The sequence below is a fragment of the Bidens hawaiensis genome, unplaced genomic scaffold, assembly GCF_021521415.1.
Source record: "Bidens hawaiensis isolate Kalapana, Puna unplaced genomic scaffold, B.hawaiensis_p1.1 tig00029625_1, whole genome shotgun sequence".
Taxonomy (NCBI): domain Eukaryota; kingdom Viridiplantae; phylum Streptophyta; class Magnoliopsida; order Asterales; family Asteraceae; genus Bidens; species Bidens hawaiensis.
In genome coordinates, this window is record NW_027494909.1 from 72,997 (window position 1) to 91,297 (window position 18,301).

Sequence of the window (18,301 nt, forward strand, 5' to 3'; positions counted from 1 at the left end):
TTACAGGTTCCGGTCATTGGACTTTGGGAAGTTATACTCATAGCTTGTTAGTAGTACCGTATCTTACCTTGTGGACTCATTGGATCCAGGACCCATACCCGAGGATCGGATCCGTGTTTCTTCATTGGCGCTATCCATGAGACTCGAACCCACGACCACGTGAAGTGTTGTGTCTTCATTTAAAACTCAAACTTCCTACTCGTGAGCCACATTAGAAAAAACATCGGTTAAAGATTGTTGAAGATAGGGATTTAATGAATCCTAAAAATAAAAAAAAGAAATTAAATTAATAAAAAAACCCCACACACATTCCTTCCTTCCTTCCTTAACCCTCCCTGAGTCAGTCAGTCAGTCAGTCAGTCATCCCTCTGCAGGGGCTCAAATCTCAAAACAATAATGGTCCGATCCGCTGCATACTCTTGTTTTCCATTTCACACTCCAAAACAACTCACATCTTTCCAATTCCTAAACCCTAACAACATTCAAATCAAATTCATACGCCAGAATCATAATACTGGCTTATTAGTGGTCAATGCAGTCGACTCCGGAGGCGAACTGGACACGGCGGTGGCGGAACCCTAAGCATTGCCAAGGCGGCGCTTTCAAGGCTCTCCCACGCCCTTCGCCTCACCACGATGGTGTTAATTTCGCCATTTATTCCACTAATGCCACGTCAGCCACTCTCTGCTTAATCACTCCTTCTGATTTGCCTCAGGTATATATAAATAACCGTTTTCTACTCTACTGTACTGTACATATTTTATACACATTGTGATCATGAACCAATTGCATTCAAATGTTGTAAAGTAAGTGCTCTAGTAATGAATACAAGATGTAATTTTAAAAGTTATCATAAATTAAGTGAAGAAACACTAACCGGACCCCGGGCAGATTACTGGTAACCTGGGGGTTAGATAGATGTTTCTCACGAGGGGTTAGACCCGGAGAAGATGGTTCTTCTGATAACCTGCAAAACAGACCGTGAGCTCGTCACTGAGAAGGGGGGGGGGGTTCCTCCTTGTGACCACCCTCCGGCGTGAGAATCAGACTAGATTGCTCTTTAAATATAAATGTATATTAAGAGATTGCTAGAGCAGATATCAGGTATATTATGATAAGATATGTTAAGATATGATAAGATGAGATGGTCATACCATTTGTGGTATTTATAGCCGAAGGTAGGTTTCCAAGGAGGTGTGGCCGGCTGCAACAGTATTCCTGTTCCACCAACAGTGGCCTACGCACGTGCCCTGCTGGTAGTTGGTGGGTAGGCAGCGGCTGATAGTGACCAGGCCTGCTGTGTACTATTCCTTTTCCACCAACTGCCGGCTATGCACGTGGTATGGCAGTAGTTGGTGAGTAGGCAGCGGCTAATAGTGACATACAGTACAGGAGCATGCTGCTCGCCATACTGTTGTCAATAAGCTGTCGTATCTTTAGTCAGATCTTTTGCCCATACCTCGTCAGGTACAGTACAGAAGATCTTCCCGTATCGTACGGACTGGCTTATTTGGGCGGGAGTATTCCCCCTCCCGCCCTTGTGCGGGATTGTTCCCGGCTTTGCTCATTCCTTCAGGTGACACTGAGTGATTGAGAGCTAAGTGCCTTGTGCGTGTAGCCTTGCTGCGCGGGTGGCCTTCCCTGATGGCTTGTATCCGAAGCTGCGGGAACAGGCGGAGTCCTTCACCATTGGGAGGCATTTCCTGCGGGAACAGCTTGCGTACTGCGCGTAAGGACGTCACGTCTCTGAGCATGGTTGGTCCTGCGGATCCAGTTGGTTTCTGCGCAGACGTCTCTTTTCAAGGTGAGTCTTGCGGGTCCAACTGGGCTCTGCTGGGACCTACCTCTTCAAGTCCCCCCAGTCCAATGTTCTTCTCATGAGTGTTTAATAAAGTGAGGTGAACTTTTGGACTTAAGCAGAGGGTTTTGAAAAGGGTTTTTTTTAAGGTTTTCCATGGGGATTCTTCCCGCGGAAGTCCTTGTCACTTGCAGAAATTCCCGAGTTTCCTGCTTGATCTTTGGGTATGATGCGGGTAGGCTGTAACCACCTCGCAAGTCAAGAGCGTTGAGTCCCACTTGTGTGGATTCTCCCTGAGGTTTTGGTAGTTTTGAACATAGTGATCAATTATGTTAAAACCACCAATTCCATCCTGGAGCCTCAAAACAATGTAGTTCTCGACGTTCCCGCTATGCGGGGATGTTATTTCCGTTTCCGCAAGCATTGCCCAGAAGATCCTTCTTGGTTTAAATTCCCTGCGGAGCGCTAGGTATGTGAAGGGTTTTGCCTTAACACTGTACCCGCGCTCGTCTTACGGTTACTTTACTTCCAAGGTACCCCTGGCGTCAATTCCCTGCGGGTGCTAGGTATGTGAAGGGTTTTGCCTTAACACTGTACCCGCACCCGTCTTATAGTTACTTTGTTGCCGGGGTATTCTTGGCTTCAATTCCCTGCGGGTGCTAGGTATGTGAAGGGTTTTTCCTTAACACTGTACCCGCATCCGTCTTACGGTTACTTGGTTGCCAAGTTATTCTTGGCTTCAATTCCCTGCGGGTGCTAGGTATGTGAAGGGTTTTGCCTTAACACTGTACCCGCATCCGTCTTACGGTCACTTGGTTGCCAAGTTATTCTTGGCTTCAATTCCCTGCGGGTGCTAGGTATGTGAAGGGTTTTGCCTTAACACTGTACCCGCATCCGTCTTACGGTTACTTGGTTGCCAAGTTATTCTTGGCTTCAATTCCCTGCGAGTGCTAGGTATGTGAAGGGTTTTGCCTTAACACTGTACCGGCATCCGTCTTACGGTTACTTGGTTGCCAAGTTATTCTTGGCTTCAATTCCCTGCGGGTGCTAGGTATGTGAAGGGTTTTGCCTTAACACTGTACCCACATCCGTCTTACGGTCACTTGGTTGCCAAGTTATTCTTGGCTTCAATTCCCTGCGGGTGCTAGGTATGTGAAGGGTTTTGCCTTAACACTGTACCCGCATCCGTCTTACGGTTACTTGGTTGCCAAGTTATTCTTGGCTTCAATTCCCTGCGGGTGCTAGGTATGTGAAGGGTTTTGCCTTAACACTGTACCCGCATCCGTCTTACGGTTACTTGGTTGCCAAGTTATTCTTGGCTTCAATTCCCTGCGGGTGCTAGGTATGTGAAGGGTTTTGCCTTAACACTGTACCCGCATCCGTCTTACGGTTACTTGGTTGCCAAGTTATTCTTGGCTTCAATTCCCTGCGGGTGCTAGGTATGTGAAGGGTTTTGCCTTAACACTGTACCCGCATCCGTCTTACGGTTACTTGGTTGCCAAGTTATTCTTGGCTTCAATTCCCTGCGGGTGCTAGGTATGTGAAGGGTTTTGCCTTAACACTGTACCCGCATCCGTCTTACGGTTACTTGGTTGCCAAGGTAAGGGGTATTTTCCCGCTTACTTTTGAATCTTTTTGAATTTTGAAATTCGAAGAGTTGGTGAAAGGATAAGAACAGTCCAAACCTCTGAAACGTCGTGCGACGGTTTCTTCTGACTGTCAGGACGTGCAGGAAGTTATGGTGACGTGACAGTACATGGTCATTCCAGACGCTTTTTCAGGCGCGTGGGCGCGATTTTTCGGGCGCGTGGCCGCGAAATTAATGGTATGTGTCCTGTCAACAGCTGTTGCCAGCTTGCTCTTTGCCACGTGTCATAGTTTCATTGCACCTTCGATTTCTCTCTCCTCCGCATTAATTTCATCGCATTAATTGCGATTAGTATATAAAGGGGGAGAGGGTTCTTTGTAATCCACACTTTCACTCTTCTCTTCATCTTAAGAACGATTTCCGGCGAATACTCATCTTTCAGTCGAGCATTCTCTTGAAATCGTTTTCTTCTTTTTGCAAGATGTCGTCTCGTGATCTCGAATCTACAGCCGATGACAAGAGTACTGCTGGCGAGTGCCAGTGTGCTCTGCCTGGCGATCTGTATCAGTACATCGTCAGGAAGTTCATGCTCGAGTCTCTCGAGCCTGAGTTTCCTGAACCCCACCAGACGGTGTATGATGCCCCCAGAGGCAAGATCGGGGTTTATGCTGCATTCTTTGTCTATGGGAATCTTAGGTTCCCATTGACAAAGTTTGTTTATCGTGTCCTTGAGAGGCACGGTGTGCACCTCACCGAGGTGCATCCGATGGCGATTGCCAAGGTTCGGCACTTCGAGTGGGTGTGCCGGATTCTGGGCATTGAGCCCTATGTTGACCGCCTGATGACCTTCTACACTTGGAGGTGCATCCAGGGGTGGTACACGTTGATAACCCGGATCAAGGGTTTGAAGATTTGCGCAACCGAGCGCAGCCTTCGCTCGTGGAAGAGGGAGTTCTTCTACCTTTCTGCTCGCGCCATCCCCCTTGCCATGAAATTTAAGAATGGGCAAGCTCTTCCAAGCCTTCACGCCTCCAACTACCAGGAGGCGGAATGGTTTTCGAAGATATCCCGAGTCCAATCTCCTGTTTACCGGTTTGCGGAGTCCGAGATGGTGATGCTGGGGATGAGCCGGGTGTGGAAGGAGGCGGATGCGCAAAAGATCCCAATCGTTCTTGAATACGGTTCGAACTCTGTTCCTTACGGTATGCTTTGTTTCTTTTTGTTGATTTAGAATCTCTTCTAACTTTTTCCTGTTTATTTCAGAGGGGAACGACTTGCAATCGCTCCTGAACCCGCGGGAGGCTGACGGTTCCGCTCGGATGGGTACTCGTGCTTTAGACGAGAACGAGTTGCCCATCCTAGAACAAACGGCGGATCGGTTCGTGGAGGTCTATCCGCAAGGCCATGAGATCCTTAGCGCCCGGCGGCCAGGTAAGGCGCTATTCGACCCTCGACCCCTCAATGTTGAAACCTCTGCTGGAATTCCTCTAATCGTATGTTCTGATGAGGAATCCGCAGATGGTCCTCCGTTGGTGCGGAAGAAGAAGGCTGCCGGCGGGAAGGGGAAGGAGAAGGTGGCCTCCACTGCCGATCCAGCGCCTCGGTCTGATTCGGAGACCGAGAGCGAAGAGGTGGCGGGGAATCCCGGTGGTGATAAGACCACCGCTCCGGAGGCTGCGACTGTCACCTCCGGAGAGCCCAAGAAGACGACGGTGACCGGCGCAAAGAGGCCGGCTCCATCGGGTTCGTCCCCGCCTCTCTGTACCTTTAGGCTCAAGAAAACCCGTAAGTACAAACTTCCTTTATCTTTAGCTTCATAGTTTAATATCGTTAACACTTATCTTCTTTACGCAGGCGTGGATGTTGACGCATTCCAGGGTGGAGCGCAGAGGAGTATCTCCCCGCCAATGACGGTAGGCCCGGTCAGCCTACCTGAGGCGACGACCCAGGCGCCTGCGCCTGCTTCCGCTGGTTCAGTTGCTCACTCCTTTGAGCCGACTGTTCCAGCTGTGATGACGTCACCGCCGGCTGTGAGTGCTATTTTTACCGCATCTTTCACCGAGCCGGCGGTTACTTTTGCTGCGGATTCCGCGGCGGCGACCGCGGCGGCTTCTACCATGCCTCCGTCATCGGCAACGACGGCCGATCCATCAGGTACGCATGGGGCTTCTCGCCGATCTCTGCCACCTTCCCATCTGCCTGACCTCTTGGATGGATTTCCGTTGGGTTCAGGTGATGGGTTCGGCGGCTATCGGCCTGTTATTGACCCTACAGGTGCGTAGGGTTCTTTTGGCCTATTTTATATTTGTTTTATCATCTTTTCCTAACTGCTTTGTTTTTTGCAGTGTCGGATTCCAATGAAGTGTATGTTCCACGATGGAACATTCGCCGAGGAACAACCCTTCGCACCCCTGTGGAGTGCGTTGAGTGGGCTCGTCACGCTGCTCCTAGTGGTGCGTTGGGGGAAGCCATGGCTAGCTACCAGGAGGGTAGGCTAAGCAATGAGCTTCGGGTTCTCCTGGCCCGGATGCAGCCGCGCGTCGAGCCGCTTTGTCGTGAAAACGACAAGTTAAAAGCAGCTCGCGTTAAAGAAGTAGCTCAGGCGCGGGCTGTCCGGGAGGAGAACCAAAAACTTACCGCAGTGGTTGCGGAGAAGGAGAAGGCCTTCAAGGCCCTCGAGGTTGAAGTTCAGGCCCGGCTCGAGGCCCGTTCCAAGGCTGCCCAAGCTGTTAATGAACAGCTTCGGCTGGCTAAGGAAACTGCAAGGAACGCAACCGAGAGGGCCACCAAAGCTGAAGCTGTTGCTGAGCCTCTACGCGTGGAGAATGAGGAGCTTAAAGCCAAATTAGAGGCTCTCCAGCAGGCTCATGATGCCTTGGCGATGGAAGACGCCAAAAAGCTCCAGGAGATCTTGGACCAGAGGGGGGTGCTTGACCATACTGAGTGGAAGCTAAAGGGCGTCGAAGAGGCTGCGGCTAAAGAAGTGTTGCTTGCCAACCTCAACAAGGGTGAAGCCGAACGCGCCCGTAACGAAGCTCAAGCTGCCCTCCAAGAAGCTCTGGTTGCCAAGGAATGGCTTCTTCGAGAAGCGTTGTCTCAGGTAAGCTTTTCTTGTCTTTACGCTTTTCTTTGTAAATAGAAAAGGTTTTGACACTTGTATATTTTCTTGTAGGTTATGCATCGGGTCTTCTCAGAGACCTCTTATGATGATGCTATGAGCGCAGCCCTCAACGCTTCTCACGAGGATGGGGAAAAGGTCGGCTTCCTGCTTGGTCTAGGGTTCGTTGAGAAAGGCATCCCGCCTTCCAACTTCCCTTTGTATAATGTTGATACTGAAGCTGTTTATGACCAAGTAGTGAATCAGTACGCCGCCTTCCCGCATCCGGTGGTGGAGAAGGTGAACCAAGTTGCTGCTGCTGATGATGGGCTAGCTATCCTTAAAGCTTTCCTTGAACTGCCACGCTCTACTGACGGTGCTGGTCCAAGTGGAAGTGGCCCTGATGCCTGATCCTGAAGATCCCTTCCCACTGCTAGGATAGATTTAGCTTGTATAGATTTATTTTCTTGTAGGCGGGTAGTTACCCGGCCATTCTTGTAATGAATCATTGTGAAATATAAATCTTTGTGCGGGTAAGACCGCTACTTTCTCTGGATTCCTTGCTTTATAAACGTTATGACTTGCATACTTTAGTTTAAATTAGCAATTTTCCAAGTGTAGAATAAGTTGACCTTTGACGTGGTAGATAATAGGTGTGAGGTTTTGCTTTCTCTTTCGTGATTGTGCGGGTAGGACCGTCACTTGCACTTAGTAGGATGGCTAAACTTTACCTACATCTGACCTGCGTGTAGGTTTTCCTCATCTTTTGAGGATAAGTTAACCTTTGAACGTGGTAGATAATAGGTGTGAAGTTTTGCTTCCTTTTTCGTGATTGTGCGGGTAGGACCGTCACTTGCACTTAGTAGGATGGCTAAACTTTACCTATATCTGACCTGCTTGTAGGTTTTCCTCATCCGTTTTGAGGATAAGTTAACCTTTGAACGTGGTAGATAATAGGTGTGAAGTTTTGCTTCCTCTTTCGTGATTGTGCGGGTAGGACCGTCACTTGCACTTAGTAGGATGGCTAAACTTTACCCATATCTGACCTGCGTGTAGGTTTTCCTCATCCTTTTTTGAAATTTCTAAGCGTTTAGGATAAGTTAACCTTTGAACGTGGTAGATAATAGGTTGAAGTTTTGCTTCCTCTTTCGTGATTGTGCGGGTAGGACCGTCACTTGCACTTAGTAGGATGGCTAAACTTTAACCTATATCCGACCTGCGTGTAGGTTTTCCTCATCCTTTTGTTAGAAATTCTCTGTTTTGAACCGTTCGACGCGCGGTTGTCAATAGGTTAGTGTTCAGTTTCCTCTCATGATTCATGCGGATAGACCGGCACTTTCATTTAATGGGATAACTGAACTTTTCCCCTTCAACTGACCTGCGTGAAGGTTTGCCGTTTTTTGGGTTTATGCGGGTTTTGCCGCCTTCCCCACGCAACGACTTTCCACGTATTTATGCGGTGAAAACCGGCATATCCGTGTTGAATAAATTAACCGTTCTACGCGCGGTTGTTAATAGGTTAGTGTTCAGTTTCCTCTATCATGATTCATGCGGATAGACCGGCACTTTCATTTAATGGGATAACTGAACTTTTCCCCTTCAACTGACCTGCGTGAAGGTTTGCCGTTTTTTGGGTTTATGCGGGTTTTGCCGCATTCCCCATGCAACGACTTTCACACTTATGTATGCGGTGAAAACCGGCATCAGTGTTGATAGTTCATAAAGTATAAATGTAAAATCATCAGCGTCGATGTTCTAAGGAGAATCATTTCCATTAGAAGTGGCTCTTGGCCTTTTCTTTACAAATTTGGAATTGATTTACATGCAAACTGTGTAATTGAGCTCCCTTCCATGTTGGGATGGGAGTGCCATCGAGCCGATACGCACCTGGTTCGGGATCTCGTTCTTTACGCAGCATGTAGTCTCCACATTGAAGCTGGAATTTTTTCTTGTTTTCCCCAGCTGGGGTTCTACACGCATCAGCCTGCTCAGCGTTCATTGCGCCACGAGGTGCGCGAGCGTCCCATCTCTGACAAATGCTTCGACCATGTCCTTTACGTCTATGCATTCTTCGGTGTTGTGGCCTTTTGTCCTGTGAAAGTCACAGTATTTGCTCCGATCAGCATTGTGACGATGTCGGATTATTTGAGGCTTTGGCCATGGGAGCTCCTCAGTAGCGAATATCTCGGTGACGCTTTTGGTGAGCGGCGTCCATCTGGAGTTCTTGTTTGACTGTACGTTATCCCTTCCGCCTAACCGATGCTGCAAGCCGGATGAGGTGTCAAAGTTTACCCTTGACTGCCAAATGCCTAGCTTCCGCTTTTTGTTTAATCGGGCGGTAAGGACGTTGTCTTCTCTTGTTTTCTGGGTGTAGAGGTTTGTGCTCTGTGGGAGATCTCTACCCAGTTGCTTCTCCGTTTCCGCAAAGCGTTTAGCTGCTGTCATGATGGCATCCCATGTGGATGGCATGCCATCTTTACCCGTTAAGGTGCGGATGAGCTCTGGGTCGTTCGCGCCCTGAATAAAAGCAGCGCGAACAAGATCTTCGCTAATGTTACCCAGACTTAGCTTCTTCGAGTTGAAGCGAGTGATGAAGTCTAGCAAAGATTCATCTTTTTCTCGAATGCATTTGAGGATTGTCCATTGCTCCTCGGTATACTTTCGTTGTTGGCTGAAGTGTTGGCTAAACTTCTGTTGGAAGTCTGCCCAGTCGTAGATGTGGTTGACCGGTAGACGATCGAACCACGCTCTAGCAGCCCCGACAAGCGTCATTTGGAACATGTAACACCACGTGGGTTCCGTCCAACTACTGACGGTTGCCCCCGCTATGAATCTGTTCAAATGATCATCTGGGTCGGATATACCATCATATGTGCCTATGCTGGACATTTGTTTGGCACTTTTTGGGGCAATTGCTTCTGCAATGTCCCTTGCAAATTTGGACGTTCCTGCATTTGCAACATTTGGTCTGAATGTTTTGGAGAAGTCTCGTGGACTTCCACCTGTGTTTTTTTGGTTTGAAGGCTTCTCCAAAATGCCTTCTCGGTTGGGAGTCCGTTTCCTTACGCTTCCCTTTTGCCCTATGGCGAGGGTTCGCGTCGGAGTCGGACTCCTCCGAGTCATCGTCCCAGTATTCTTCGAATTCGTCAGCCTGTTCGACGGAACGCAAGCGTTCGTCCAACTCAGCTTGGAATTCCTTTTGACGTGCCTCCGCCCATGCCTTAACTTCATCGAGTGTTTGGTGGGGGAGTCTTGTTCGTTTCTCTAACTGAGTATCGGTGATTCCCAGTGAGCGATTATTTACTGCACTTGCCCCAGCTTGGGTAACTGGGGTAGTGTTCGTAAAATTTACTTCACTTGCCCCGGCTTGGGTAACCGGGATAGTGTTCGTAAAGTTTTATACACATTGTGATCATGAACCAATTGCATTCAAATGTTGTAAAGTAAGTGCTCTAGTAATGAATACAAGATGTAATTTTAAAAGTTATCATACATTAAGTGTGCACAACATTATCACAACTGCAGTGTACAGAATGAGAACATGATGAATAAATTAAGTGCTCTAGTAATAAAATATGTTCTTTACATTATACGAGATTCTTTAGCATCTCTTTCCACTTATGTCATTACTTGTTGCCAAAATTTCTTGCTACTTTTTGCCAAAACAGAGGAACATCAACTCCAAAAGTCAAAACATAATGTTCTATAGCAACAATTGATTTAAGTGATATGAGGGGTATCTAGCCAAAGTTGCATATGGTGAACTAATCTCCAAAGAGATATATTGTATGTAGCAATGCATTGTGGAAACCATGCACTGCTTATTCCGATAAACATAATTCCCCTGGACTTGCATAGACATGCATTCTCATCTTGTAGAAGATTCAACTCTTAACGGTAGCAAAGTTAGGAAGTTTCTGATTATATAATTTATTAGGATACTTTATCCACATAGAGATAGTAATTGGAAAGTATATGCCTGAGTTTATCATTGAAATAGCTGTTTTCATGTATCTCACGTGATGCAGAAAAAGATTACTGAAGAGATACCTCTGGATCAACTTACTAATAAGACTGGTGATGTATGGCACGTGTTTCTAAAGGGAGATTTTACAAATATGCTGTATGGATACAAATTTGATGGAGAATTTTGTCCTGAAGAAGGCCACTATTATGATTCTTCACAGATCTTGTTAGATCCTTATGCTAAAGTTGGTTGCTAGTTTCATATTTTACATCTCAGTTTTTATATTATAATTTAAAACATCATGAGAAAATATGGTGGTTATTCAGGCTGTTGTAAGCAGGGGGGAATTTGGTGTTCTGGGACCTGATGATGATTGCTGGAGCCAAATGGCCGGAATAATTCCTTCTGTTGATGAGGTATAAATGTTATTTTTCTTGCTTCATCTCATATAGTCATTCTCACAATAGAAACCACTTACTGCAAATAATTTGTATTCATTATGTGTGTGATTCTTCTTTTGTTAGTTTGACTGGGAAGGAGACCTACCTCTGACATTTGCACAGAGAGATTTGGTAATCTATGAAATGCATGTTCGTGGATTTACAAGACACGAGTCCAGCAATATAGAATCACGTGGCACTTACCTTGGTGTTGTGGAAAAACTTGATCATTTGAAGGTACATCTTGAATATACTTTACCATCTCCCGTTTAACATCTTTATGCATCGCTACATGTTTCAATAAGTTTCATGTATTGGGCTTGGTTTTTCTGAAAAAACAGGATATATTGCATGCAAAAGAAATATTTAAGGGACTTTCCTTAAAAAATGTATTATTCAAAAACAATTTTTTTGTAGGGTCAGACTGTTAAATTTTTCAGTTTGTTTTTTCTTTCATATTCTTTTATATGCTGTTACAACTTACAACACTATGAATGCTACTAAAGTTGATGTATTGGGATCTCATATGATATTTCTAGTAATGTGTGTACTATTATTTTATTTTCACTTTATATTCAGAAGCATGAAAAGATGTTAAGTCTGTTATTTTTGGTGTAGGAACTTGGTGTTAACTGCATAGAGTTAATGCCATGCCACGAGTTCAATGAGCTGGAATACTTTAGCTACAATCCTGTATTGGGTGACTATAGGTATGCAAGTTCTAACTTCCTGATAAAAGATGGCATTTATATTGAGATTGGTAAAATGATTCATTTAGCTTGCTTTGTAGTTTGTATACTACTACTTCATCTTATAGGTTATAAATCGCTTATCCAGGTTAAACTATTGGGGATATTCAACGATCAACTACTTCTCACCAATGTCAAGATACGCATCAACTGGTGCTCGTAATGGTGGCATTAATGCAATAAACGAGTTCAAACAGCTTGTTAAAGAAGCACACAAACGTGGAATTGAGGTAATGGCACGTTTCAACATGGACTTGATTTGTTGTTTATGTATGGCACGCCTCTTTCTAATTCATATTTCTACAGGTGCTTCTAGACGTGGTTTTTAATCACACTGCTGAAGGGAATGAGAATGGCCCTATTTTATCTTTTCGTGGTGTTGATAACAGTGTCTTTTATATGCTTGCACCTAAGGTATAACAATAAGTATCTTCTTTAGTTTTTGACAGCTAATCTTATAAAAAACAGATATTTATGAACTATTTTTTAGGGAGAGTTTTACAATTATTCAGGATGTGGAAACACCTTCAACTGCAACCATCCAGTCGTTCGCCAGTTCATAGTAGATAGTTTGAGGTAGACGAGATTCTAATTACACGAACCCTTTAACATGTTTATAATTAAGTAATTAATGTATGAAACCTTCATACAGATATTGGGTAACAGAGATGCATGTAGATGGATTTCGCTTTGATCTTGCTTCTATCTTAACAAGAGGCAGCAGGTTATCATATCTGGACTAGCATCCACCTGATTACAAAACACGCGTGTTCATTTGCACTTTTGTGGCTTTTGGTTTTCAGCCTCTGGGATTCAGTAAATGTATATGGAAATCCGTTGGAAGATGATTTGCTGACGACTGGCTCACCTCTTAGCAGCCCACCACTAATCGACATGATTAGCAATGATCCAATACTTAGAGGAGTTAAGGTAAATTACGTGATTGTATCATCAATTACAAACCTTGTGGTATAATAATAATAGTAATATTAATATATCATTTCCAACAGCTTATAGCTGAAGCATGGGACTGTGGAGGGCTATACCAAGTTGGCGCGTTTCCTCATTGGGGCATTTGGTCAGAATGGAATGGAAAGGTCAATACTCATGCTTTTTCCTTTTTTTTGTATTTGAGAAAATTGCACAAATGGTCCCTTTAGTTTGACTATTTGCAAGTTTGGCCCCCAAATTTATATAATGTTACGACTAAGTTTGCAGTTTTTAAAATTTGGAGACCAAACTTGCAAAATGGTCAAACCATCATTTGTGCAACTTTCTCGATATTTTGTTATTTTCTTGTTTTTAATTTGTTTCTTTATAATTATCTCAGTATCGAGATACAGTAAGGCAGTTCATCAAGGGTACAGATGGATTTTCTGGTGCTTTTACCCAATGCCTTTGTGGGAGTCCTAACTTATGCCAGGAAGGTGGTAGGAGACCATGGAACAGTATAAACTTCATATGTGCACATGACGGTTTTACCCTTGCTGACCTGGTTACATACAATGACAAACATAATCTGGCAAATGGAGAAGACAATAAAGACGGGGATAATCATAATAACAGCTGGAATTGTGGACGGGTAAATATGAATTCTTCATGTCATCATCTTATAATTTGAATTTATATGTTGGAAATAAAACATGATGTATACGTATCAGGAGGGAGAGTTTGTTAGCATCTCGGTAAAGCGGTTGAGGAAACGACAAATGAGAAACTTCTTCCTTTGTCTAATGGTTTCGCAGGCAAGTTTCTGAATTTGGATATTGATTGTTATGTTATAAGTATAATAATGTTACTATGCAGGGTGTACCCATGATACATATGGGTGATGAATATGGTCACACAAAAGGGGGAAACAACAACACATATTGTCATGATAACCATGTAACGTATTTCTTCAGCATTTGAATTTCTGTAAAAGAATTATAAGTTTTATGAGCTTACGATGTCTTTTTTATGCAGATGAACTACTTCCAATGGGATAAGAAAGAAGAGTCTTCATCAGACTTCTTCAGATTTTCCCGTTTGATAACAAATTTCCGCCAGTAAGGGCACCATCTTACAGTCAGATTTTGTTATCACGTTTTGACAAAAGGCCGAACCACTAACCACAGTTTCGGAAAAATGGGAAACCAAATGGACGGTTCGACCTGTAGGTTTTAGCGGTTTCTGGTTTAACTGTTCGGTTTTGGCAGTTTGAAGCAACTTTTTTTCTTCAAAATTGTTAGTTTGTATTGAAGTTTTTAAAATGATAAAGATGATTCATATTATGATATATATAAATATCACTACATGTTCCAAAAATTAAGAAAGAAATATAACTAAGAGTAGATTACACAAATCGTCTTGTAAATATACCTAAAATTACAGGCTCTGTTCTTAACTATGGTAATTACAAAGAAGGTCCTCCATTTGAAAACTTGTTAAGCTTTATTAATTTTTCTAGTTACATTTAAATTTGACCATTTTTCCCTTACAATTGAAGGACAAAATATATAATTTCTACATTTTTTTTAATTAAAATGACCATTTTGTCCTTTTAACTGTAAAGGCAAGATGCTAATAAACTAACAGAAACAATTAACACCAGTTATTTGAAAGGACTGATAGCATGACAACTTGTCAAATAAAGGACCTTCTTTGTAGTTACTTTAAATAAGGACACCGCAACTTTAGGTATACGTAAAGGGCGATTTTTGTAATATTTAATCGGCTGGTTTCAAACCAAGCCGTTAAGTGGATCGTTTGGATCTCAAACCGGCTGACTTGCTTCGGTTTGGGTGGTTTGATCGGTTTCACACCCCAATTTTGTACGTCATGTTTCTAAAGCTGGCTGTGATTCCAACAGTGAATGCGAGTCACTTGGCTTAAACGACTTCCCAACAGCAGAAAGATTGCAGTGGCATGGACATGTTCCAGAGACACCCGATTGGTCTGAAACAAGTAGATTTGTGGCCTTCACCATGGTATGCAATGTCATGCTTTTGTCCGGTTCACTTTTTTTATAATAATCATGTACTAAATGTTGATGTGTAATGCAGAAGGACTCGGTAAAAGGCGAACTTTATATTGCATTCAACACTAGTCATTTACCCGTTACCATCACACTGCCTGAAAGACCGGGCTACAGGTGGAACCCATTGGTGGACACCAGCAAACCCGCACCGTTTGATTTCCTAAGTGACGATGTTCCCGAAAGAGAGCTAGCCATCAAACAGTACGCACATTTTCTTGATGCTAACTTATACCCTATGCTTAGTTATTCTTCTATAATCTTGTTACTAACCCCTGACATCAGTGCTTAATCTAAGCCCTTCTTGTATCATACACAATAATTGCACGTATGATGAAAGCACAATACTTGTATTTAAGTACATTATATTAAAAGTGCTTGTCTTATGTATTGGCTATTTGGTTACTTGTTTTGTATATAAACAATAACATCAATTGAAGAAAAATTTACGATAAATTATATTACTATTAACAAGAGTATAGTTTATAAGGTACCAGATGAACTGACAACAAATACATTACAATAGTGTGATCCGCCTAACGAAAGACGAACATTCGTATTTATTTTGTATTATTACATATTGAAAGCGCAACTATATTTCAGTATTCACATATCTAGCCCACAAATTTGACTAAATGTCTTTGGATAGCTTTTAAGTCCATATTAAAATCCTGGGGCTTGATTCTAGACTCCTAAATCCTAATATAGACTTATAGAGTTACAGACCCAGTTTAGATACTTTTTCTCTTTTATTTTAGTTAGGTAACAAAGTGTGATTCAGAGAAAGTTGAGGGGGTGGATTTAGCTAGACCCGGGAAATGGCTTCCATAGGATATCTATCAATGCAATCAAGCCATGGGTTGTCACTGGATGACGGCTCTATGCGCCGGACTGACTTCCAAACTGCACTGTTGCATTTTAAACCAGACCCGAATGCCACCTGCCAAATTCGGTCACCCCTTTTCACCCGTCCCTTTGCTTCCAGGTACGCAAGCTCGTACCAGATGCTACTAGAAGACGTGTTACCGAACCGGTGGAGGGTGGCTCGTGATGCCTCCATGTTCTTGTCGCTAAGCCCAAGGTTATGCTGCAGCCCGTTCAACGCCGTCTTGTTGGCGGCGTGGATGCAAAAGTGTTTGAATGCTAGGCAGTAGTCTGGAATGTATGGCTTGGTGGCGGAAGAAGAAGAGACTGATGCTGGCGGTGGCAGGTGAGATGTTTTTCTGGTGCCGTTGCCAGAAAAGTAACTTTTGAAGAGGGTGAAAAAGAACAGAATTTGCTCGGAAAGTGGGAGGACTAATGGGCTTAAGGTGGTGATATTGGTTTTAATGACATCAGCGGCAATTTCAACGAGATCTTTACTAATTTTCACTCCTTTGAATCTTTGTGCATCTTCTTCTTGATACACGCTTTTAAAGCTGGAATCATCAGCACCTTTATGTATTCTAACAATGTGTTCAAGCTTGTACTTGGCTCGGCGGCAGTCACGACGACGGTTAGACAACAACAGGGCGGAGCAGCCCATTCTAAAGAAACAATTAGGAATAAGCATAGACCGATCACGACCAGGGTACCAGTTATATGCCACCATCTCAGTACTCACCACCACCGCCACATTATTCGGGTTTGCCTGAAGCATGTCACGAGCTAAATCCACCGCAATAATCCCAGCACTGCAACCCATCCCCCCTAAATTAAAACTCAAAATATTTCCCCTCATCTTGTAGTGGTTGATAATCATAGCCGATAAAGACGGAGTCGGGTTGAAGATGCTACAGTTCACAACCAATATTCCTACGTTCTTAGGACGGATCCCGGTCTTCTCGAAGAGCTCGTCTAGAGCTCCAAATATCACCATGGACGCCTCCGCCCTACCTTCTTTCATGGTGGATGTTTTTTCCGGCAACATTATAGATTTTGGAACATAGGTTTCATCTCCGATTCCCGATGATTCAAGTATCCTTTTCTGGAATTCGAGACTCGCTTCATCAAATTTCCCCGACTTTCTTGCATGCTCTATAAATTCCTCTTTCGTCACCTGCAGATATAAGATATTAGTTATGGTTTATTGTAATTATTGTAAGTATCTCTACTATAGTCTGAAGATATGATTTAATGAGGTTTTCCGTCAACAGACCTTCAGATCATCATCAGGTTTAAAGCATGCAAAATCGAGTAGATAAATGGACCGAGAGCGAGAGAAGAAATAAAAAGTGAGAGTGAAAGTAAGGACGATAAAGAGAGCAAGAACAATAACAAGATCGTAGTCGCCAGCTGTGTCGGAGAGCATCCGCCAAAGCTTCTCCAAGCCGAATCTTCTAACCTCGGCGCCAAATAAAAGAAACAACACGGGCACGGTTGCTAAGTAGATCCCGTGGTTGATTAGGTAATGGTAGCCGAGCCTCACATACTTAAGCTTGACAGACTGGACAAAGTTTGGAAGGCGACGACGGACCCTGACTGAAAAGGTCATGGATCCGGCGTCGGGACCTGATGGTTCGATTCCACGGTTAACGATTTCGGTGGATAGAAGGTGGTGTTCTCCTGTAGGTGCCATGTGTGAAGGTGAATATGGGAGATGGAGGTGGTGTGTGTTGTGTATTTATGGGAGGGAGGTTTGAAGGAGTAAATGAAGTAGAGGGAATGGATGTTGTTGGAAGATTTGAAAGTTCATTAAATTGGTAATTGTGGTTAGGTGTTAATGTGTTTTATCTTATCTGTTTATATTGTGGAACTCAACTTCTTTCCCATTAAAACTGGTAGTTCTGACCAACATGCATTTCTTATTGAGGTATGTAGGTGTTCCAAGTAACCATCAAACCTAAATTAAAATTGAGAAATAAAATTGTAAAATTGGATCAATATGTCCGGTTGAGTTACGGATAAAGACAGACAAGTAGATTTCTACTTTCAAACATTATTTAAGTATAGATATTAACTAGCATCACCATTGACTGGAATCCGTTAGAGATCACCGATCAACAAATCCGACAAAATCCAAAAATAAAATCTTTAAATATGCATTGTTAGACTGTCGGTAATTACTGGTGGATGTTGATTTGGCGGTACATACGGATATAACATAAGAATCAATTCAGATACGATTTCGTATCATCTGACCACTTATTCATAATGTGTTAAGGCGTTAACCTACCAACGAACCAAAATTTTTTTTTCTATTAACATGAGACTGAGTTTGAGTTGAAATGATTTGATTTATGAATAAAACATGAGTATTTTTGCACAACATAGAAACCCTAGGATGAGAAGGTGGATTGGAGCTGCTTTTGTGGACTACTCTTATTGAACTTAATTAGATCTAGTGATCTATATATGGAGTCTTAAATTCATAAATGGTTTGATTTATGATAAACATAAGTATATTTGTACAATAATATGCAGTTAACGTGGGCCGGGGGCTGCTTTTGTGGACTACTCTTATCAAACTTAATTAATTATATATATATATATATATATATATATATATATATATATAGGGTAACCAGTGGCGGACCCAGGATTTTTTGTTAATGGGGTCCCAATTTTTCCGGTTTACAAAATTTTTCGGGTCGGTCGTTATTCGGGTCGGGTCGAGGCGAGGAACACAATAAAACACGGAACTATGGTGTCATTGGAAACGAGTAAG

The 18,301-nt window shown here is 43.4% G+C and overlaps 1 protein-coding gene and 1 pseudogene across 2 annotated transcripts; one reads left to right on the forward strand and one right to left on the reverse strand.

Moving 5' to 3' along the window:
• Positions 1-396: 396 nt before the first annotated feature.
• Positions 397-15,028, forward strand: LOC143579158 (isoamylase 1, chloroplastic-like; annotated as a pseudogene). The gene is made up of 17 exons (XR_013143408.1): positions 397-715; positions 10,512-10,694; positions 10,777-10,866; positions 10,975-11,127; positions 11,509-11,600; positions 11,728-11,869; positions 11,946-12,053; positions 12,130-12,215; positions 12,292-12,363; positions 12,443-12,569; positions 12,650-12,736; positions 12,970-13,221; positions 13,301-13,384; positions 13,446-13,526; positions 13,605-13,687; positions 14,491-14,608; positions 14,684-15,028. The product of XR_013143408.1 is annotated as an isoamylase 1, chloroplastic-like (transcript).
• On the reverse strand, positions 14,894-17,567 carry LOC143579159 (3-ketoacyl-CoA synthase 10-like). Its single transcript, XM_077062541.1, has 2 exons — positions 16,793-17,567; positions 14,894-16,693 (listed from the first exon to the last, which is right to left on the reverse strand). Exons 1-2 carry the CDS (start codon positions 17,210-17,212, stop codon positions 15,461-15,463), a joined length of 1,653 nt encoding a protein of 550 aa, XP_076918656.1. The 5' UTR covers positions 17,213-17,567; the 3' UTR covers positions 14,894-15,460.
• Between the last annotated feature and the right edge of the window lie 734 nt (positions 17,568-18,301).